We start from the raw sequence: 23,135 nt of genomic DNA on the forward strand, positions 1-23,135 counted from the left end.
CTCTTAGATTAAACCAAATACTGTTATGTTCTGGAAAAAAATTGATTGACAGTGTTTTTTTATTAATTAGATTAAAGAATACTTAAAAGTTATTCATAGTTTTTATCTATATTCTCGATTTTGACTCGTGCAAATAAAAAAAAAATCATATTTAGCAGTATTTATTTTCTTTTTTTTTAAATTCATTTTACTGGAAAGATATATCACTATTTGAACTAACTTATTTTAAATGCCTAATTAATTCTATGTATTTTCTTGAAGAAAGTGTCTTAAAAGGGATCTTTTTGTGTATTTAGTTGTTTAGATTCAAAATGTATATATTTTTGATTGGTGCATTTTTAAATGATTTTCTGTTTTGAATTTAAAAAAACATATGACCGTTCCAAGCTGATTTATTCTTCCTACAAACTCTTACCAAGTTTTATGACATCCTGTATTTATTTCATAATTGACACTTTTTTAATTTTGTTTATATTTTTGTAATTTTTACTATATTTCTTTTGTTTTTTGCTAGGTTATTTTTACAATTAAAAATTTAGGGTAATTTTGTTGGATTGAGATTTCTAATTATTTTGTTTTAGGTTCTTTGGTCTTGTTTTAGATTTTCTTTTGACATTTCATTTTTTTTTAAATGTATGACTTTTTTGAGAATTTCTTTTAGTATTTTGTTTCAGATGTATTTTTTTCGATTTCAATTTAAATTATTTTTGTTTATATTTTTTTGTTTTAACTAGATTATTTTTAGATATTTTTTTAGGTTTTGGGGGGTTATCTTTACAATTATATTTTTAGGGGAATTTTGTTGGATTCAGATTTCTAATTTTGGTTATTAGATTTTGTTTTATATTCTCTAGTCTTGTCTTAGATTTTCTTTTAAGATTTTATTTTTTGAAAAAATTGACTTTTTTAGGAATTTCTTTTAGTACTTTTTTTTAGATTTTTAAAATTTCATTTTAAATGATTTTTGTTTATATTTTGGTATTTTTTTACTAGAATCTTCTTATAAGTAGTCTGCACAGGCTTTTGAGATTTCTTGATATAAAGGGCTACAAAAATAAACATGACTTGACTTGACTACTTTGATAAAAAGCACTGTAGAAATCTGTCACCGGTCATGTTTGTTTGTTTTATAGCGAGATTTTTTTTTTTTTTTAAAGTCTCGTATAAAAGTGTTGCTTTTACTTTGGGTCATGACTAGAAGCAGGATGCACATGTTGATTTCACCTTCAGCCATTTAGTGGAAAATGCATTTATTGTCCCGCCTATCACTTCATCTGCCTGGCATAGAAATCGATTGATATTATTACATTGCAAATAACTGAAGACCAATTAACTGAAACTCCAAGTAGAATTCCCCACAGTGGTTGATTATGATCGCAATACAGCTTTATTGGACTCCTCCTGTCTGCATGACAACACCTGTTGATTTCATCCCAGTAAAATCTGAGCAGCGTGCATATGCGCTCGTATGCGTGTCGGCATGTTAAAGTAGCCGCACAATAGCAGCTTGCGGTGATGTGGTTACTATGGTAACTGTCGTGGCACTCTTGACCCAAACAGACCTGATGCTCAATGAGACTTTTATGATTGATTGTGAGTGTTTGTAATTCATGTTTGGGGATTTCTGGAGGGGGGGGTGCTTCTTATGTTTCAAATGTATTTTTTCTATGCTGTCCTTTTTTTTATAAGAGTTGGTTACCTAGGCGACGCTTAACAGGGGATCTGGTTAGCCGTCCTCCCCGCTTCGAGTTCTCCTACTTTTCAGTTGTTACCGCGCAAAAGCACTCGTGTTGAGAAGAGCTCAATAAGATAAGGGTTGGAACTGAGGGTGACTTCAATCCAGGATATTTTGCAGATGAACAGCAAGGTTGAGAATTCGACACAAGCTTTTCCTATTTTATACCCATTGCAAAACAATTTCTTTAAAGGGATGCTGAGTATTTTTTTACCACCTTCTAGTGGTCAAAAACAACTTCATTTGTTATAAAAGGAAAGAGGACAAATCAATATTAATCCCCTCAAAATTAATCTTTATTACTATTTTAGTTATGAGAGTAACAACACATTAAATGTTGACATATTTTGAAGATAATACCATAATACCTCATTGAAGAATAGTTCAGATCATTTATAACAAAAAAGGATTTTGTGCCTACGTTTTTTTTGTCAAGAACCGTAACAGGATCAGGACCCAAATGCGTGACGTTTCTCACACAAGCCTTTTATTTTATGGGAAATGGAGAGTCATGCACGTTAGGCAGCGGTCTGGCGTGGAAAGACAGGAAGCCAGAGACTGACAAGATCGACACCAATTTCCCGAGCAGATATCGGACAGATGGGGTTGATACCGGACAGAACGGGACAGACAGGATTGATATTGAGACAGGATATCGAAATGAAACAGGACAACAGGACGGAAACAAAAACTGGAGAGAATAATAAACAGGACAAAAATAGACGGGAACAAAACTGGAAACCGATATTAAACAGGATAAAATAAACAGGAAAAATACCGGACAGGAATTACCAACAGGAAACAGGACCGAGTCAGAACCCACATCTTGTAGGGCAGAGATTTGTTGGGTGGGGCCAATTGGGCGTCATGGCAACACATTTTTAACATTTTGTATCACAAAGTGTTAAAAATAAAATCATTTCCTGGGGAAAGCCTTTAAAGGAACAGTGTGTATTATTTATTGCCTCCTAGTTTTCAAAAATGTGATTCATATAAAAAAAAAAATATATATTGATTTTAATAATTAGCAAAGAAGACATGAGTTATCAAATTAATATGGATTTTTTTAAATCTAGACAGAGCTGGCATGATTGTCCACCATCTTGCTGCTACGGGTATACCCAAAAGCCAAAAAAGGCTGACCCCCAAAAAAATAGAAGAAAATGGTGCCCTATGTTTACTTTGAGTCTCCGTAGTTTGTACTCTTTCTTATGCTTTGTAGTAATCGTTTTTAGTTGCACTACATAATACAGCGACATCTGGTGCTCTAATAGTACTGAGTGTTCCTTGAAATGGAGATGTATTTATTAACTTAAAAACCTTTTTTATACTCTTGCATGTCCAATTTGTTATTGATATTGGACACATTCAAAGTAAATTGCATCGAATGCCTGGTTCGTTCGTTATTGTGGATATTATTCCTCATTGTTGTTTGTTATTTTGACTAGTATGCATTGTTGCATTGTCACTAGTGGACAAATATTTTACTGTTAATTTACTGTTTTTAGAATGAAATGAAGGTTCTTTTAAGAACAGATTTGGAATTTTGCCGTTATGAGGTTTTTGTACAGTCCTCTTTTGATCTCCTTACAAGTTCAAAATTCATTGATGTATTTTCTTCTTATTCCACTAAATTATAACCTTATCAATTTCCATGCACAGGATCTTTCCACTGTCACTCCTGTGACTCTTTTCGTGGATCCTCACGGACTTTATCTCTACTGGACCGACCAAAACAAGGTGCGTGCAAAATGTCAATAAACTATTTAGAAATGTGATGTTTTATCCATTCACATTTGAGTCTACGTTATGTTTGATTGTAGTTTGTTCATTTATTTTTGTAATACAATTTTAGCAATCAAAATAAGAGTACTTTACAGAACATAAACACATGTGCTCAAGCTAAAGATGCTCAGTATGGGACCATTATCATTGATTGTCAACACACACACAGTTTGGTGCCTCTGCAGGAAACAGGATTAAGTATGTGCACTTGTGTGCGTATGCGTTTGTTTGTGTTTATTTCCATCTTCCCAGGAGTCAGAGCTGTTAGACTTGACCCACGTCAGAGATGTCAGGACGGGAAGAAGCACGAAAACCGCCAAGGTAATAGCGGCCTCTTCACCTTCTGTCCGCCTCCTCTTCACCTTCGCCTTCTGCGTCGCCTTAGAAACGCGATCCGCCCGCATCTTCATGCAAGAAGAAAAAGGCCCTTTTTGTATGCCGAAGTGCTCATTGTGTATTGAAATTGCTACACTGTGTACGCACAGCGCTATATAGGATGAGACTACTAAATTCTGAGCATAATCTGCTTTTGGGGGGAAATTTTGGACAGCAAAATGTAATTGCTTTAGGGTTTTCTTCACATTTGTTGTCGATATTCGACAATAGTGAGGAGCGGTGAAGTCCGTGTTTGGTGAGGCAAAGTCAATTTTACAAATAATCCCTCACTGTATTGTGGTTTTGCTCCTTTGCATGTTTTGATCGTGCATTGTGTTCTGCAGTCTAATCAACTAAACAGTTGGCCTGCTCCTTTTCCACCTGTGTCTGCCTGTGCGTTAAAAACTTTCTGGTTATACGTATGTAAAACAGCTTGACGAACTTGCATTACGTACGCGCAAATCTTTTTAAATTTCAGTTTCTCTAAAAGCCATCATGTCAACTAAAACACTCTGGACTGACAAAAAGCAGGGGAAGATGCTTTCTATCGCCAACAAAGTTGGGCTTATTGACATAAGGTTTTAGTCTTTAGCAGCTAAAGGAAGGTAAAGGGATTTTCAGGCCACATTTCTGTTTTCCAATAATGTCCATGTGATGGTGACAAAATATCATTTGAAGTAAAACAGGGGATAATATTCATAATCAATAGTGCAATACTAGATTATTTTTTTAATTCATAATTTGACAGTACAGAGGATATCTGTAAAAAAAAAAAAAACGCTTATAAGGTACAGTACTTTTATTTGTTAAACTATTTCCTGAGCCTGTAACTGGTGTTTATTATTTGGTTTCAATATAGTATTGAAGAAAAAAAAAGGTTTCTACTTTTTGCGAAAACCGAAGAACTGCTGGAAATGAACCCACATTATGAAAAAAGATCCATGCAACGAGAAAAAAATGACTGAATAAGTTGACGTGCTATTAGCTTCCTAATTCTATCACTTATTCTATTGTTCGAGGCAGAGGTGTGTGCCTAATCAGAATCTTTGTTCTTCTTATCGCCCTCTGCCGTGAGGCGAGAGAATTGCGGGCCTCACTGTGCTTCTGGAAGACGATCAGCACAGTAGCACAGTAAAATATTAAATATTAATTGTATTGATAATATTCATAATACAGTGAATCCTCGTTTATTGAGAGCTTTACATACATTCATAAAACAAAGTAAAAATTCACCGATTTCTAGAAAGAATAGTTGAATGAGAATGAACTTTAACACTGAATTAACTCATTGTTTTACATATTTTGAATTTTATGTATCCATGATGCCAGGTGAGGCACAGACTCACTTACCTCCCCTGATTGATCACCACTGTTACACCCCCACTTCGCTCCATGTTGTTTTGATTTACTGAACAGGAGGCCAAGCTGCGAGAGCTTCTGGACGTGGGAAACCTCGTGGGCCGGCTGGAGAACCGCATGGTCACCGTGGTGACCGCCTCCGATATTGTCAACGTCAACCAGATTATCTTCATCGCTTCCCAGGAGGATGAAGCCAAGGTTCGAGGATGACCGTGACGATGTTGATTATGATGATTTTGGATTTTGAGTTTCCGATGGTTTTTGTAGGTGTGGTGTGAGGAGCTCTTTTGTTTGTCTTCCAACCTTCTGAGCCACAACCTCAACCGAGACCACAGCCTCCTCAAAGCGTGAGACATTCTCACATCTTTTTTTTCTGTTACTGATTCTTTAAAATCAAGTCTTCCATTAAAAAATCCCTGTTTTCTAGTTCCTTGTGTTTCTTCAGTTGTCTTCATTTTTCCATGTCCTTCCTTTTTAAGTACTGTGGTAATCATATTTGGTTTTATTAAAATTTTCAGATTATTTTCATTTCCTTCCATTCTATTTATTTTTTCTTTTCTTTTTTCCCCTTCAATTTGTTTTATGTTCTTTTGTGTTTTTTTGTCTGTATTATCAATCATTTTTAACAAGTGACTTAATCCAAATTAATTGGTTATAATTATTATTTTCTCATATTTCTTTTGATATTTTTTTCCTTCATGAAATTTTTCTATTTGTTCTAACACCATGTTTTCGCCAATAAAATTATTTCTGTCTGTAATCTGTCTTCCATTTTGTTTTGTCAAGGTTTTTACACAGTATATATATATATATATATATATATATATATATATATATATATATATATATATATATATATATATATATATATATATATATATATATATATATATATATATATATATATATATATATATATATATATGTTTTAGTTATTTTTATATTGTTTCCTTTCCTGTGTGTACCTTTCTTCATATTTACACCCTGCATTAAATACAATTTTACCCCATTGGCAGAAAGTGTCTTATTTCTAGTTTTAAGCTATTTTAAAAGGATAAGACTTATACGATACCAGGCAGAATTATTTTATGGAATCATTAGAGATTGTTTCATTTTTTCTCAGCATTTTTTACATTTGTGTTTGAAAATATTTCTTAAAATGAGCAAAATAATCCCCCATTCCCAGATAAAGCGATCTGGCTTATTTTTTTTTTTTTTTTTTTTTTTTTTTTTTAAAACAAAATAAACTGAAATTATTTCTTAAAATGAGCAAAATAATCTCCCATTCCTAGATAAAGCGATTTGACTTATTTTCTTTTTGTGTGTGTCTTTTCAACAAGCAAGATACAATAGACAAGAAAATATTACCTAAAATGAGCACATTTTTCTATTAATGGGGTAAGAATCTATTTTTGCAGGGCCCATTTCCCTCTTTCATCTTCATAATTTACATCTTGATATTTATTTACTTTCTTTCTGCAGTCTCGCAACGGTGTCATTGTCATTTTAAAAATTGAAATTTGTTGGATGTGTTTTTTTTTTCCTTTGACTTGAGTCAGTCTTTTAATGAAGTTGGTATACCTCCATTTATTATCTCACTGTGTGAATGCTGCTCTCTGACTAAATGATACAAAAACTCTGCAACTAGATTCTGTTCGATTGCTGAGAAAAAAAAACAATGCTTCTGCTTTTATTCTGGCAGGTACGTAAGGTTAACTCTCCAACCCAACGCAGAGGGCAAGATTCCTGTGAAAAAGTGAGTAGGACCTGTTTATTCCTGTCGCTTTCTCTGTAAAGGCCGTCCACACACGCCAGCCTACGCTGGCTGGCCAATCTGCAGAGACATGCAAAAACTTGATGAATTTCCTGCTTCCAAAAATAAACTCAATTCCACATGCACTTGGGAAAGCAAAAAACAGGGACAGGATATGTTAAGGGGCTTAATTCAGTGCTGACCTGGTAATCATGTGACACCAGGATGAAACAAAAACACGGGACGCTCTTGGGGAAGAGAATTTCCCCCCTTTCTGTTTAAATATTCAGAACTTTTATTCATAATTAAAAGGGTCCAATTGGTTTGATCAGCAGGCGTGGCACCTACCTGGAATTTTGGTACGATCCAAGTAAATACAGGGTTGGTTGATATCGATCAGATAGAGACCTTTTGCCTGGAAATGTCCTGATCCTTGATTAGCCCCCTCCCCTTGAATTAGTTTATAATTATGATAAACACTCCCCGAATATTTTATCATCAATAATGTTTGATTTTTATAAAATAACTAAAATTCCAGCTCTTAACAGTATAAAAAAATAAATATAAATATTTTGATTACAACTGTTTCAGAACAAAAGTCAAGAGAGACAAACTAAAAAAAAGCTAATCACTTACTAATACAGACGCCCCCCTACTTAAGAACATTCCAAGTGCGAAAAACGGTAGATACATTTTTTTTTTCGGGATATCGAAAAATATACGGACATTGCTGTAAGTTAGATTTTGTATTGTGCACCTTTTTCCGAGTACAGGACAGTACTGTAGTGCTTTTTTTCACCGCTACCGGCATGTGGTGGGCCAGTGAGAGGTCACCCAGTATCCACTTCCTAGTTCGTGTGTCAACATACTATACTGTATCTCCAGCGCGCTAAGAACTTTGCCATTTTTATTGTTTAATATTTTGTGCATCCATTCAATATGGTTGGTGTAAAGTGTAAAGAAGAGGCGAGCCGCTTCATTTGAGATGAAAGTGGAATAAGAAACCTTGATGCGGTTGAAAAAATGGTCTTGAAGCACATCTTCCAAAAGTAAGTTAAACTCAACTTATTTATCTTCATAGATTATATTGTTTCCGTTATCTTTAACTTCTAGTAGGGGTGGGTAGATCTATCTGGATGCTCTTTCCCTTTCCCGTTGCCCTCTCCTCTTCCTGGCAGGCAGGATGCGGCAGGCCAGCTAGTTGAAAGGTTGGAGAAGGGGCTATAAGTTTGCTTGTCAGTCACTCTCATCGGCATAGATTAAGTGAGTAGCAAAGGATGCTGGGCGATAGAGAGAGAGGGGGGTGTGCTATATGCGCAGAGAAAAAATTGGTGGAGGACCGGAGAATCGATCCCAGGACAATAGTATCGATCCAGTAAGAGTACTTGCTTAGTATCAATTATATCAATATTTGGAGCAATCTACCACCCCTATTGATCAGCATTCCATAATTATTATCCAATCTCTCAAAAGTGGCAGCCTTCTCGCAATGTCTCCTTGGATGTTCATATTTCAAATGCATATTCATCAGCTGTTTTCCTGATGTATTTGTCCCCTTTTCTGCGAAATGGATAAGTTATTGTGATAAAACCAGGATTACAATTTCAAATGAACTGCCTCTTGTTTAATTTTTACGGGACACTTGTCTACAACCTTTCAGAAATGGACTGCAGCCAAGTAAGCCGTCTCATCCACCCTGAATTGTCTCATGTCTGTTGAAGGACATATTTGCCTGTTTACAGAACTTGAAGGAACTCTATGATGTCAGCAGATACTAATTGGTTTTCTCTCTCTTTTTTCTTGTCAGTATCGTTCGCTTGTTTTCATCCGACAGAAAGCGAGTAGAGAATGCCTTGGAGAACTGCAAACTTCCTTACGGCCGGGTCTGTGCAATCATATATTTTGGGTATTTTGTATGAAAGAAGCAATAGTGTAGATTACTGGCAGAATTTTAATTATCAGTAGTTCTCGAGATATTTTCAAGATATCTAGTAATGGTTACACTACAGAGCAGATCACAACTGTAATAATTTAAAAAGGAAAGCAATACTCTGCAGCAGTGTGCCAGGGCACACTTGTATTTCCATGAGACTTTGTCTTTTGTGCCAGATCAAATTGTCTAATTTTATCTTTTCAAAAAGCATGGCATTGTTCAGTATATTTGCTTTCTCCCAGTGATCAGGAGAGCAACTGTGACATTCATTCATGTCAGTAGGTGGCAGCTGATAACTATTCATTTATTTTCGTTTAATATACTAGTTATTTGCTCATCAGGTGGTACAGGGAAACGTTTTACATATTTTGTTTTAAGAAAATGTTTAAAATTGAACTACAATAATAGTCAAATAAATCAAACAAAAGTATGTTCTCATTTTATTAAAAAATTAGAATGCCAGACATTTTTGATCATTTTAACTATTATGTATTTTTATTGGGCAGCACGGCGGCGCAGTCGCAGTTCTGAGGTTTTGAGATCGAACCTTCCTCTGTGGAGTTTGCACGTTCTCCCCGTGCTTGCTTGGGTTTACTCCGGGCACTCTGGTTTTCCGCCACATTCCAAAAACATGCATGTCAGGTTGATTGGCCGGTTCATATTGTCCCTAGGTGTGAATGAGCGCGTGAGTTGTCTGTCTGCCCTGCGATTGGCTGGCAACAGTTCAGGGTGTCCCCTGCCCACTGCCCGAAGATAGCTGAGATGAGCTCTACCATCCCCGTGACCCTGCTGATGATTAGCAGTCCAGATAATGGATGGGGGGATGTATTTTTATTTTGTAAGAAAAAAATGATAACTGAATGTTAAATGGGTTAAAAAATATAGTCATATCCCAAATTATAGACACTTGTTTTACCAAAATAAGTAACTTATACTAATTCCTGAGCCCCGGTGATCAAAAATATTAAGAAAACGTATACAGTATACCAGGGATGGCAGACCCAGTCCTCAAGAGCCGCATGTCCTGCATGTTTTAGAGGTTTCTATTCTCCAACTCAGGTGACGCTTGTCATCATGCTCTGTGGCCGCTTGATAATGATCCAGGTGATTGGAATCACATGTATGGGAACAGAGAAACTCCAAAAACATGTAGGGAATGCGGCTCTCGAGGACCGGGTTGATCACCCCTGCCTTATAGTGTACTGTCAATTTAGGCAACATGATAATTTCACCTTCAAAAAGACCTGGAACTGCTGCCGGAAATTCATTTTCCAACATTTTCAACGGACAGTTCGCCTTTTTTGAGTGACAAAATGTGTTCTTTATCTCCAAAAAGGTTGTAAAACACTATTGTGCAGTTTTACATTGTTTGTGCTTTTTAATATCTTCAAAAGCTTTTCTGTTCAACTTGACATTCAGGAAAATCATTTTCAAAACAGATTTCACAATATCTTTCCAAATTCATTTTTCTTATGCTTTTTAAAACTACTGTCTTCCCTTTAATGTAGTTTCAAGTGAGGTACTTGAACATTAACCATTTTTTTAGCTTAGTGTCCTCTGCTTGCCCTTATTTTAATATTCCTTTACAGTATGTATATATATATATATATATATATATATATATATATATATATATATATATTTTTTTTTTTTTATCTGACGGCATTTATCCGGGGTTGTTTCATGCGGTGACTCACAGTGCACGGTGGGGACAGATGAGCTTCAAAGCATGAAGATGTTTGATGTTCATTTTGAACTCACTCAACAGGGTGACGCCATCAAACTAGAGGATTTCACTCCAGAGGTTTACAAGAGCTTCCTAGAGCATCTTTGCCCTCGTCCGGAGCTGGCCAGCATTTTTAAATTACAGTGAGTGCGGGACTGATTCTGCATGATTGTCTGTTTTTGAAAGAGAAGGGCACTGAAGAACTCTTGCCCCACTCGTGAGAACACACACTTTGATGTGTAGGCGAAGCAGGAATGTATTTGTTGTGTTTTTTTCCCTCACATATTTAATATCTTATAATCCCTCTCCAACATAGATGTTTTTTTTTGTTTTCAGTCTAAAAGTGAAGACTTTGAAATACTTTCTAGATGCTTAGTTTTTTTAAGTTGCTTTCTTTTTCCCATGTGTATTTAGTCAGGCAACCCTATCAAGATAAACACAGCCGATTTTAAAGGCAGCCAGGATATGCTCGAGCACTCCCATGACCCTTTTGAGGAAAAGTGGGTCTGAAAATGTTGAAGTCTTTTTGCTCAATGCATTTCTGTTTAATGCAAAACAAAGCAACCAGGCAGAGGACTATGTGGGTTGGATATTCTTCTTTCTAAACTTTTTAAAAATAAGGAAATTACAAATCCCAACAAATCACTATTTTTTTCAAAATTTGTAAATCAAAATACTACTAATAACAATAATACAAATAATAATTATAATAGTGCTACCACTACGACTATGATGGAAATAATAATGATCATAACATCGCAATGTACTGATGACAAGCATACCAAAAAAAGTTGTTTTTTTTTAGAAACCTTTCAAAATTTACATTTTTTACTTCCTATTTGTGTGATGCAAAAAAAAAATCACATCCTAAAAGATCACCTAAAAGGAAAAAAAAGTAATGATGGGTTGATGCCAAGTGTTACAGGAGACCCGTCCCCCAAATAACCTCAGATGCATCATTTTCACTTCTTAAATAGATTGATTCCTAAATCGGACAGTCATTTTCTTGTTGTTATGTGAAGAAAAACAGTTCTACATTTTACTCATTAATTTATTTGTTTTTAATTTATTTATGCTGTTTACATTGTAAACATCTTGTTGTTTTTATTTTTTTTTAAGTTTCAACATATATTAATCTTACCATTTATTTATGTTGACATTGCAAACATTTAGAATGCAAAAAAAAGGCAAAAATTGCAGATATAGTTTATATGATAATGACTATTTGTTAGTCAGTTCAGAAACAGTAACAATTGATTCATTCCTGATGTATATTTTTCTTTTTTTCTTCGTTTTTAAATTTATTTATTGTTTACTTTTTTCGTTCTTTCTCTCTGGACACAGGGCAGTCGATAAAATATTTAAAATGAGACTTTTTATTGCGACAAAATTGGACCTGGCACTCTAGAATAAACACGTAATACAGACTTACAAGAGAAAAATATGATTAAAAAGAATGTCTGCATAATTAGAAAACAATATTTACACGGATTAGACTTGAAGACAGCCCTACGTTGGAAGTGCACCAAAAATAATGCAATGGCTAGAGCAATTACATTAGCAATGATATTTAAAACATAAGTAAATAAATAAAATATAAATATAAATTTCTCAATAAATGGGTATTTTTTTCCCGGTCTTGTGGGTTTGTTTTGGGTGGTGATGCCCAAAAGGAAAAAACTGTCACTGAGCCCGTTAGTCTCTTTTTTTTCCTCAATGTTCTCAAGACTATAGAGAGAGCAGCCAATTTTCTGGGCTGTGTCAATGACTCTCTAAGGTTTTTCTGTCTGTAGCCAGGATGTGTGCCAGTATGCGCTCCACTGTGGCTCCGAAAAAGATGGCGAAAAATAAGAATGCTCATGATATAATATCATGAAGTGAGATCAGACAACATAAGATGGAATGTGATGCAAGCTTTACACATAGGTTGCTATTCAAACTAGAACTACCACTGCTTCTTCGCATCGAAAGGAATCATTTGAGGTGGTTTGGGAATCTGGTAACAAGAGGTCCTCGGGATGGGAAACGGGATACTATGCCCCTGAGCTTGCCCGGGAATGCCCAAGGATTCCATTGCTTGAGCTGGACAAAGTGGCTGGGGAGGACTTGTTTTCTGATTTGAGGTTACGGGACCCAGACCCAGATAAGCGAAGGATGATACAGTATATGATACAGTAAATGGACTACCAATGAATCTACCCATTCCTTGCTTGCTGGTCAAGCTCTCCAAAGTCTGCTTCCAAAAAAAAAGAGCGTTAGGTGACCAACAGAAATGATGTGCGCTATTAGTAGACAGGAGGTGCTCAAATTGTGTATCCTGCAGGGGAGGTAATGACGGCACTGTTTCGGTGGACCAGATGACGGAGTTCATTAACAACAAGCAGAGGGACCCCAGACTCAACGAGATCCTATATCCACCTCTCAGGCCCGTTCAGACACAGACGCTCCTTGAAAGACACCAAAGTGACAAAGCGCTACTGGAGGAGGGTAAGAAAACAAAACAAATCCACTGGGAAGTTAAAAAAAACTTTAATATGCTCGGCACACAGCAAAAGTTTACAAAACAAAATCAATGGATTATTCAACTAAGTCAGTACGTGCAGCGCACCTTCAGTGTCATTTGCATAGATTGTGTATAATAGAGGGATGAGTGCAAGGATAGTACCGAAAATCAATAACTAGTTACCAGTTACTTCATTTAAAAAGCAATTTAGTTAACGTGCCCCAACAGATTACGGACATCAAAAAGTAGAGTATTACTCTGAAGATAATTAAAGAGTTACAAATTACAGTATATTCATACTGTACCTACAAACTGATCCCCTAAAACTGCTTTAAGATAGCCACATATTAAAATAAATCAGAAAATGTGCACACCAGCCTGTCACGTACCAGGAACGGAGACGGGACCCAATTGCGTTCGTTTTACTTAGGATAAAACTACTTGCATCCTCGATCCGATGATCGTCGGTCACGGGTAGCAGATAGCTGGAATGCGGAAGTGGCACTTCCGTGTCGAGCGAAGGTAGTTGTTGACAACGGGGAAAAACAGGGCGATGGCCGGGGCGGAGGAGCAAAAACATAAACGGGTTCAGAAAAAGGTCGGTAACGGGAATCAGACGGAGAACAGGGCAGGATAGAGTCAGGCGTCACAAAAGTTTGCCTAGCGTGTAGCGTAGGTTTACAAACGATCTGACGAGTGTTGTCAGGAAGGCGGGGGTTTGAAAAAGAGGAAGCAGCCAATCAGCATCCGCGGCTGTTGGCGCCAACGGAGCAGACTCAGGTGACCCGCATCAGTTACCATGACACAGCCTGTAGAAACAGTTAAACCTTTTCAAATTTCTTGGCTTGAGCAATCTTGTGAGCTCGCAAACGAACACTCAGCCACTCCATAATTGTTTTGCCTCTGGACTCGAATATCTCCGTCTCTATTTCTGAGTACTGTCACTGACTTTCTTTTTCTCTCCAGACATGGTGAATTGCAAAAACAAAAACAAAAAAAAACAAAAAAAACCTCTTTCACTTTGACTGTAAATTCTGTGCCAACGTTTTCCCCTTGACATTACGTTTGTTTGTTGTTCCTGCATAAGCAACGCCCCCTTCCCCATGAACTGCCTGCCATTTGCTACTCGTGACAAACAACTAAATATGTGCATGTAAGCTTGAACCCTTATTTCAGTATTTCATTTTAAAGTTATAAATTTGGCTTGGATATGAAATAGGGAGAATATCTCCATGGGGAAAAATCCAGTCATCTCGTACTCTTTCCAGCGTCTGTCTGAATAACGAATCAGACAGACGAGGACCACAATTATTTATTTAGGGATAGGGGAAACGGGAGACAGGGAATTCAGAATACCTGGTATTAAACAAGAACAGACAGGTAGAACAGATCAGGGTGCAGTGAAAGAGCAGGGAGGTGATTGGTGCTAGTTACCGGTAGAGAGAGAGCTCATGAAATACCTTTATTCAGTTGTAATGTAAATATAAACGTTCCCAGCCTTCAGAAAGTGTTGTTGGAGGATCGAGGATTGTTTGTGACAAATGCAGGAAGTTTCACCAATCAGAGGACAGTGTAATCCATGACTTGCATTTATGAAGTAACGACAGGAAGTTACAAACTTTCATCAATAACAAGTTACATTACTTATTACTGTAAAAGATAATCGTGCTCCAGGAACCTGTTCCTTTCTTAGTCATTACACTGATAATAATGACTATAAGGAAGTGTCTCCTTTTATGTGTGCACCCTCCAGGGCTGATCTCAATGCAGGCCTTTAGCAGTTACCTATCAAGCGATGAGAATGGCGTCATCCCTCCAGACAAACTGGATCAGTCGGAAGACATGAGCTTCCCGCTCTCCCATTATTTTGTCAACTCCTCGCATAACACGTACCTGACAGGTACACATGCGCGCTCATATACATCCTCATTTGATTAATTTATTTTCTAGATTCTAATCCAAACTAACAGCACATGTTTTACTACATTATTTTGGGCCGGTTCCCCTAGCTGGTCAGCTGGCAGGGAGCTCCTCAGTGGAGATGTACCGTCAAGTCCTTCTTGCCGGATGTCGCTGCGTGGAATTGGATGTGTGGAAAGGTCGAACGGCCGAAGAGGAGCCCGTCATCACGCACGGATTCACCATGACCTCCGAGATCTCCTTCAAGGTCAATGCAGGCACACCCATTGTGAACACTGGAGTCACTGGAAACTGACAAAATGTGTTGAATTCATACTTGTTTATTTTTGTGGTATCAGATTTTACTATGCCAGATTTTATAATACAAATCTTTTGTCATTTTTTAAAAATTGAAATAAAAAGACAACCCATTTTTATAATTTGGGGGTGGGCTTACTTATTTCCAACATTTTTGCCTTTGTTTTTTGTTTTTTGTCACTTTCCAATACATTTTGTAATGTATACATGTTTGTGTGTGTTTACATACTGTATCTGAGGTTGTATATTTAATTTAATTAAATTTGACAGAATAATATATAGATATACTTACATACCAACTTACTCTATCTTACTTTACGTAGCTTAATTCTATCGTTTACACTCACCCACTCGCTTGCTTTCTCACTTGCTCACCTAACTTATTTAATTACTCAATTGCTTTACTTATGTACCATCTTACTTTGTCTGCTTACTTGACTTACTTACCATAGTTACTATCTTAATGTTGTTTGCTCACTCACTCACTCACTTACTCACTCACTCACTCACTCACTCACTCACTCTCTTTACAAATCTAACTCACTTACTCACTTTATGCACTCTACTTACTCATTTAACTCACTCACTCACTTGCTCGCTCGCTCACCTAATTTAATTGAATACTTAATTACTTTACTTGTGTACCATCTTACTTTGTCTGCTTACTTGACTTACTCACCCTAGTTAGGGGCCGGTCACACAGCCGTTTGCGGCTGAATCACGGCTAAAATTTAGCGTTTTTTTTTTGCCCGTGGTTGCCCGCGATGGAAAATGCGCAAAATTGGCCAACCCGCTGTTCATCGGTGGTATGCCCGCAAAACAGACGCCGGCGACTGTTCCGCTTCCTCATCGCGTCATTTCTGCGTCATTTTCTCGTGTGGACCACGGGTATAAAAGCTCCCGAGCCGGTGTTGTGCCCAAATCCGACTCCTACCACCCACGATTACCCGCTGAAATTTCCCGTCCTACCCATGTGTAACCACGCCCTGGCCGCGGCCAGAGCACGTCGTTCCGCGTCATTTCCGCGTCATTACCTCGTGTGCCGCCCGCGGTTAACACGTGCTCAAAGTTTTGAGCAGCTCAAAACTTTTTCGCGCGGCCAACCGCGTGTAAATTTCCGACCGCGAGTAAAGCACTGCTGTATCTCGTCTATATGGCGGTCTCAAAGCATCCTGCAGCGCCCCACAGCGTCTGCTTCACGGCCAGAAATTTCTAGCCGTGGTTCAGCCTCGATACGCCCGTGAAAGGCTGTGTACCCGCGCTCTAAAGAATTGAGCAGCGCAAAACTTTTTCGCGCTGCCACCCGCGCGCGATTTTCCGACCGCGTGTTAAGCACTGTTGTATCTCGTCTGTATGGCGATCTCAAAGCGTCCAATAGCGTCCGCCTCACAGGCAGAAATTTCTGGCCGTGATTCAGCCGTAAACGGCTGTGTGACCGGCCCTTACTATCTTAATGTTGTTTGCTCACTCACTCACTCACTTTAGACACTCTACTCACTAATTAACTTAATCACTCTACTCACACAGTCACTTAGTCACTTTACTCAGTCAATTCACTTTACTCACTACTCACTCATTTTACTAACTTACTCACTCACTTTATGCACTCTACTCACCACTCTACTCATCTTACCCACTCACTCACTCACTCACTCATCTTATTCACTTTATGCACTCTACTCACTTACTCACTTAGCTGCTTTACTCACTCAACTTACTTTACTCATTACTCCCTCATTTAACTAACTCACCCACTTTATGCACTTTAGTCACTCACTCATTTAACCTCACTCACTCAATCAATCAATCACTTTACTTACTTTACTCTCTCACTCAACCCACTCTACTCACTCTGCTCACTTTACGCACCTTACTTATTTTATTTACTTCACTAATTTATTTCGACAGGAAGTAATTGAGGCCATTGCTGAGTGCGCCTTCAAGACATCACCTTTCCCAGTCATCCTGTCTTTCGAGAATCACGTTGACTCGTGAGTCACTTTTCGAAACCTTTTTGATTCATTGCAACTTTCTGCAGATTTTGGCTGTAGCATAATTTGTCTTGTACTTCCTCATTCTCATACAAAAAAAATGTTCTGTCAGTTTGAAGCAGCAGGCTAAAATGGCGGAATACTGTCGCTGCATCTTCGGGGATGCGTTACTGATCGACCCGCTGGACAAATACCCGGTAAACACTTAACAAAACAATATAGAGATAAATTGTGGTAACTTATTTGTCATGGTTGTCTACCAGTTGGAGGCGGGAATACCGCTGCCCAGTCCTCAGGAGCTGATGGGCAAAATTCTCATCAAGAACAAGAAATCTCATAGAGCCTCTGGTGAGGTCAAGAAGTTGACAGAACAGCCGCTCAATCAGGAGCCAGAACCTGTGTCACCTAGCAACAACACAACAGGTACAGAATGTCACAGGATGAGGGGGTTGCGCCAAGTCCAGGTAATAAAGTAGTTTTTCAAGAAAGTTGGTGTCTTGCAGGGGTGGGCAAACTAAGGCCTAGGTTGACAAATGGGCCATCAGGTCTTTTAATCTGGCCTGCTGAACAAAAAGTCAGAAAAAAATTCTAGTACAAATAAAAAAAAATACTGTTGTTTTGCCCCCAGTGTCATTTAGTTGCCCCTTTCCTAATAAAAATATTTTTTTCATAGAACTTTGCGCGCGTTCAAAAATGTATTTATTTGTGCTGTATTTGTAAAATCACGTATATTCTATTTATCACGCTAATTAATAAATGTCATGGAAAAGAGAAAACCTTTTGCATTTTGAGTTTTTTCACGCATGTGATGCAATGCGTAGTGTACTAAGTAATACTCAAAATTTTCGGAACAAAATAATTTTTTCCCAGTGATTTAGTGCCAGGGCAGCACAGCGCCACAGTGGTTAGCGCATGTGCGGCACAGTTCATGTCATGGGAACCTCCTGCGTGGGTTCAAATCCAGCTCCAGACTTCCTGTGCGGAGTTTGTATGTTCTCCCCGTGCTTGCGTGGGTTTCCTCCGGGCACTCCGGTTTCCTCCCACATTCCAAAAACATGCATCAGGTGAACAGGTCCGTCACGCCATCGACCCACTGCAAATTGTCCCTAGGTGCGAATGAGCGAGTGGGTTGTCTGTCCCCGTGTGCCCTGCGATTGGCTGGCAGTTCAGGGTGTCCCCTGCCCACTGCCCGATGATTGCTGGGATGGGCTCCAGCACCCCGCGACCCTACTGAGGGTAAGCGGTGCAGCTAATGAGATGAGATTTAGGGCCAAGCCTTTCAATGTTGAAGACCATGTCATCTCTGACGAGCGGAATGACGCTCTACACCGAAAAACAACAGCGACCTGATGAAAGTGCTGTATACGAGTCAGATCACGAAGCTTCTCCTGGTAACCATAGAAGGGAGACAAACTCTACCCAAAAAAAACGGCCTAGAAAGAGATGGGCACCCCCAGGCTGTACTTGCCCAAGACACACTGTCACGACCGGAACAAGCAGTGGACCCAAATGCGTAACGTTTTACACAATGCTTTATCAAAGAATTGGGGAAGTCAGGGCGAGAGGAAAAGACAGCGATCTGGAACTCGCTGGGCAGGAGGAGCATGAAGCCCTCGCGGCCGGTGACAGGTGGCAAGTTGGGAAGCCGGGACAGGAGAACAAAGCGTGGTCGGGGATAGGAAGCAAGTCTGGTAACCAGAGGTGATCGGGAAGCCAGGGACAGAAAATCGATACAGGAAACAGGGGACAGAATCAGGCAGAATGCAGGAACAGGTCAGAGTCAAAAAGTGCTTGCCTTGCATGTGCGGAGGTTTGCCGGCAGGCTGACAAAGAGTTACCAAAATGAAGTGCTTGAATAGGGAGAGGGATAATAAGGAAACAAAGACAGCTGGGGCTGAAAGAGTGAGCGCAGGTGAGGGCAATTAGCGGGTAAATTACAGAATAGTGACACACACTACAGGAAGTGGTGTCCCAATGAAACTAGAAATCTGTGAACCGTGATTATCAAATTTAGTGCTCAAAGAGAGTCATGATATATGATTTTCCTTTATTTCTGGCTATTCTAAAACCGATCTGACAAAACGGTATTTTAATGAAATATATGACAGGAATTAGAACATGTACATATAAATGTCTGCATGTGTATATACTCATTAATGCATTTTAGACAAATAGTATATCTTTTTCCTCTTATATTGCCAAGGTATCAAATCGAGACTGTTTCGATAAATGCATCAAATCAAGTCTTTTGTACCTCCATTTTTTTTTCACTTTTTAACCGAATGCACCCCAGACTTTTTATCAGTCTGCCCACCTTTGGTGCATGGATTCTTTTTAGGAGGCCCCATCGCACACAAAATATTCCACAGTTGATTATTTGATGAAAATGCAAAGATGCTGTGCCAGCAAAATGAACTTTTTTTAATATTACCAGCAGAGATGGAAGCTGAGAGTGAGGAAGAAGACGATGATGATGACGATGATGGTAAAAAGGTCAGTCGTCCGCCTTTTTGCCTTTTTTTGGATGAAGTCTCATATCATGCAGAAGAAAATCCTAGAATAAATCCCAGGTATTTAACTAATATTACAGGCTAGTAGGAAGTACTTGCGTAAACCATATCATAAATAATCGCGAAAATATTTAATAAATAATCAACACATTGATTAGTTTTACTCTTTTTTTTTTATATTGGATACCAGCAAAGAGGATCGTATAGGGTGCCAGTTTGTTATTTTGACTATTATGCCTCACACCAGGGGTGGCCAAGTTACGACCCGCGGGCAACGTATGACCCGACAGGCTTTTAAATCTGCCCCCCCCCCCCCGAAAGAAAATGTTAAAGATATGACAAAATAAATAATAGTACATAAAGTAATACTGAAAATATAGGGTTTTTTGGGGGGGTCCCAGCTTTGTCCCAATCGTCTCTTTGCGTGTCTACTACCAAAATATTTCAACAAAAATACTACAAAAATACTACAAGTCTCAATATCAAAATTAGTGTTAAAACAGGGACCTACTATCTTATTTTGTTTTCATTTTGAAAAGACAAAAATACTACAGAGGTCCTATCAAAATACTACTACGGTAATATCAAAAATGCATACAGTGCTAAACCACTGCCTGCCCTTGGAAAAGGAGACCACAACCTCATTCTGCTTAAACCACAGTACAAACCAAAAGTGAGGAGGCTACCAACAACCACACGCTCTTTTAGAAAATGGTCCACCGAGGCAGAGCAGGCTCTGAGAGACTGCTTCGGACGTACGGACTGGGATGTCCTGCTAGGGTCCAGCAGTGGGGACATTGAGGAGACGGCAAACTGCACTACTGACTACATTATCTTCTGCATGGACAATGTTGTTCCTATAAAGACTGTACGCTGCTATGCCAACAACAAGCCCTGGATCACGAGCGACATTAAGTGCCTTCTGAACCAAAAGAAGTGGGCCTTTAAAAATGGTGATCAGCAGGAGCTAAAACGAGTACAGAAGGAGCTCAAAGTCCAGCTCCGGAAAGGGAAGGAGCAGTACAGGAGGAAGTTGGAGAAAAAGCTGCAGAACAACAACATGAAGGAGGTGTGGGAAGGGATGAAAACAATTACTGGCTGCAGCACCAAGCAGGGTGTGGCTGTGGATATAGATGTGGGGCGAGTCAACCAGTTGAACAACTTTTTCAACAGGTTTGACCACTCCGCCTCATCCTCACCCCTGAGTACTGCAGCTGTCCTTCCCCCTCCCCCTCTGGACACTAGCATTGAAGACATCCCCCCACTAAAAATAACTGCAGCCCAGGTGTGTGGAGAGCTGAGAAGACTGCGAACCAGCAAGGCAGCTGCTCCAGATGTAGTATCCCCCCGACTGCTGAAAGCCTGTGCGACTGAGCTGGGAGACCCTCTACAGCGCATCTTCAACCTGAGCCTTGAACAGGGGAGGGTCCCTCAGCTGTGGAAAACATTCTGCATCATCCCAGTCCCAAAGAAATCAAGACCTGAGGAACTCAACGACTTCAGGCCGGTCGCCCTGACATCACTTGTGATGAAGACCATGGAGCGGCTGCTGCTGCACCACCTGAGGCTACAGGTCCGTCACGCCATCGACCCACTGCAATTTGCTTACCAGGAGAAGGTGGGAGTGGAGGATGCTATAGTATACATGTTACACCGATCCCTCTCTCACCTGGATAGGGCTAAGGGGGCTGTGGGGATTACATTTTTGGACTTCTCCAGTGCCTTCAATACCATACAACCTCTGCTACTGAGTAGGAAACTGACAGAGATGGGAGTTAGCTCGCACCTTATAGAATGGATTACTGACTACCTGACAGGCAGACCCCAGTATGTGAAACAGGGGGGCTGTACATCAGACACTGTGGTTAGCAGCACAGGATCTCCGCAGGGGACCGTGCTCTCTCCGTTCCTATTCACTCTATATACATCGGACTTTAAGTACAACTCTGAGTCCTGCCATGTGCAAAAGTTTGCAGACGACACTGCGATCGTGGGATGTATCAGAAATGGGCAGGAGGAGTACAGGAAATTGATTCAGGACTTTGTCCAATGGAGCGACGCAAACCACCTGCACCTGAACACCACCAAGACCAGGGAGATGGTGGTGGACTTCAGGAGAACCAGAACTCACCCGGTTCCTGTAACCATCAAAGGAGAATGTGTAGAATTTGTCCAGACCTACAAATACCTGGGTGTGCAGCTGGACAACAAACTGGACTGGACTGCCAACACAGAAGCTCTATGTAGGAAAGGGCAAAGCCGACTTTACTTCCTCAGAAGGCTGGCCTCCTTCAAAATCTGCAAAAAGCTCCTGAAAATATTCTATGAGACAGTAGTGGCAAGCGACCTCTTCTATGCGACAGCGTGTTGGGGAGGCAGTGTCAAGAAGAAGGATGCCTCTCGTCTCAATAAACTGGCTAGGAAAGCGAGCTCTGTTGTGGGCAAAGAGCTGGACAGCCTAACAACAGTAGCTGAGAGACGGGCACTGGAAAAGCTGCGGTCAATCATGGACAATCCATCACATCCACTACACAGCATTATCTCCAGACAGAAGTGCAGTTTCAGCGACAGACTGCTGTCACTGTCTTGTACTACGGACAGACTGAAGAGATCTTTTCTTCCTCATGCCATGAGGCTCTTTAACTCTACCCGGCAGAGTAAAAGCCCACAGTAAACCACACCTCCTACATTGCATATTAACGAATCTTATTGCAATATGTATTCTGTGTAGCACTATTTAGTTATTCTATATAACACGCTACAGTGGGCATTTGCACGTCACACTGGGTATTTGTATATTGTATTCTTTTTGCTTTATTATTGTATTGTTCTTAGCTGAGGGATGCTGCTGGAAATGTGAATTTCCCTTCGGGGATGAATAAAGTATCTATCTATCTATCTATCTATGATACAGAAATCCTACTAAAGAAAATCTCTCAAATTTCTGCAGAAATACTATATAAATACTACTACAGCAATACAAAATGCATCTACAGAAATTCAACAAAAACACTTCTACAGTAATATTATTACACAGAAATACAATTAAAGAGATACTACAGACATACTATACATACAGAAATACTACTCCAGAAATACTACAAAGATACAGAAACGCAACAAAAATACTACGAAAATGCCACAAAAATACGATCAAAAGGCTACAAAATACTACAGAAATACTGCAAAAATACATCTACAGTAAAACTAAAAAAAATACTACAACAAAAATATTACTAAAGCACAAC

The 23,135-nt window shown here is 39.1% G+C and overlaps 1 protein-coding gene and 1 long non-coding RNA gene across 3 annotated transcripts in view; one reads left to right on the forward strand and one right to left on the reverse strand.

Annotated features, from left to right (window-relative positions):
• Nucleotides 1-23,135, forward strand: part of LOC148353886 (1-phosphatidylinositol 4,5-bisphosphate phosphodiesterase beta-1-like) — a 45,898-nt gene that overhangs the window by 1,453 nt on the left and 21,310 nt on the right. The window contains exons 2-15 of one of the 2 annotated variants that reach the window (XM_088352085.1): nt 3,398-3,475; nt 3,773-3,841; nt 5,312-5,452; nt 5,522-5,601; nt 6,957-7,010; nt 8,815-8,890; nt 10,709-10,809; nt 12,990-13,153; nt 14,923-15,069; nt 15,179-15,336; nt 17,295-17,377; nt 17,490-17,574; nt 17,641-17,800; nt 19,812-19,870. In XM_088352085.1, coding sequence (XP_088208211.1) covers nt 3,398-3,475; nt 3,773-3,841; nt 5,312-5,452; nt 5,522-5,601; nt 6,957-7,010; nt 8,815-8,890; nt 10,709-10,809; nt 12,990-13,153; nt 14,923-15,069; nt 15,179-15,336; nt 17,295-17,377; nt 17,490-17,574; nt 17,641-17,800; nt 19,812-19,870 — 1,455 coding nt within the window. The remainder of the gene's footprint in view (nt 1-3,397; nt 3,476-3,772; nt 3,842-5,311; nt 5,453-5,521; nt 5,602-6,956; nt 7,011-8,814; nt 8,891-10,708; nt 10,810-12,989; nt 13,154-14,922; nt 15,070-15,178; nt 15,337-17,294; nt 17,378-17,489; nt 17,575-17,640; nt 17,801-19,811; nt 19,871-23,135) is intronic. The other variant, XM_088352086.1, reaches the window with a different exon arrangement.
• On the reverse strand, nt 14,746-17,755 carry LOC148353887 (uncharacterized). Its single transcript, XR_015852585.1, has 2 exons — nt 17,638-17,755; nt 14,746-15,380 (listed from the first exon to the last, which is right to left on the reverse strand). It is a non-coding gene; the product is annotated as an uncharacterized LOC148353887 (long non-coding RNA).

The sequence above is a fragment of the Urocampus carinirostris genome, chromosome 13, assembly GCF_059441175.1.
Source record: "Urocampus carinirostris isolate Australia breed hairy pipefish chromosome 13, RoL_Ucar_1.0, whole genome shotgun sequence".
In the NCBI taxonomy this organism is placed as follows: Eukaryota; Metazoa; Chordata; class Actinopteri; order Syngnathiformes; family Syngnathidae; genus Urocampus; species Urocampus carinirostris.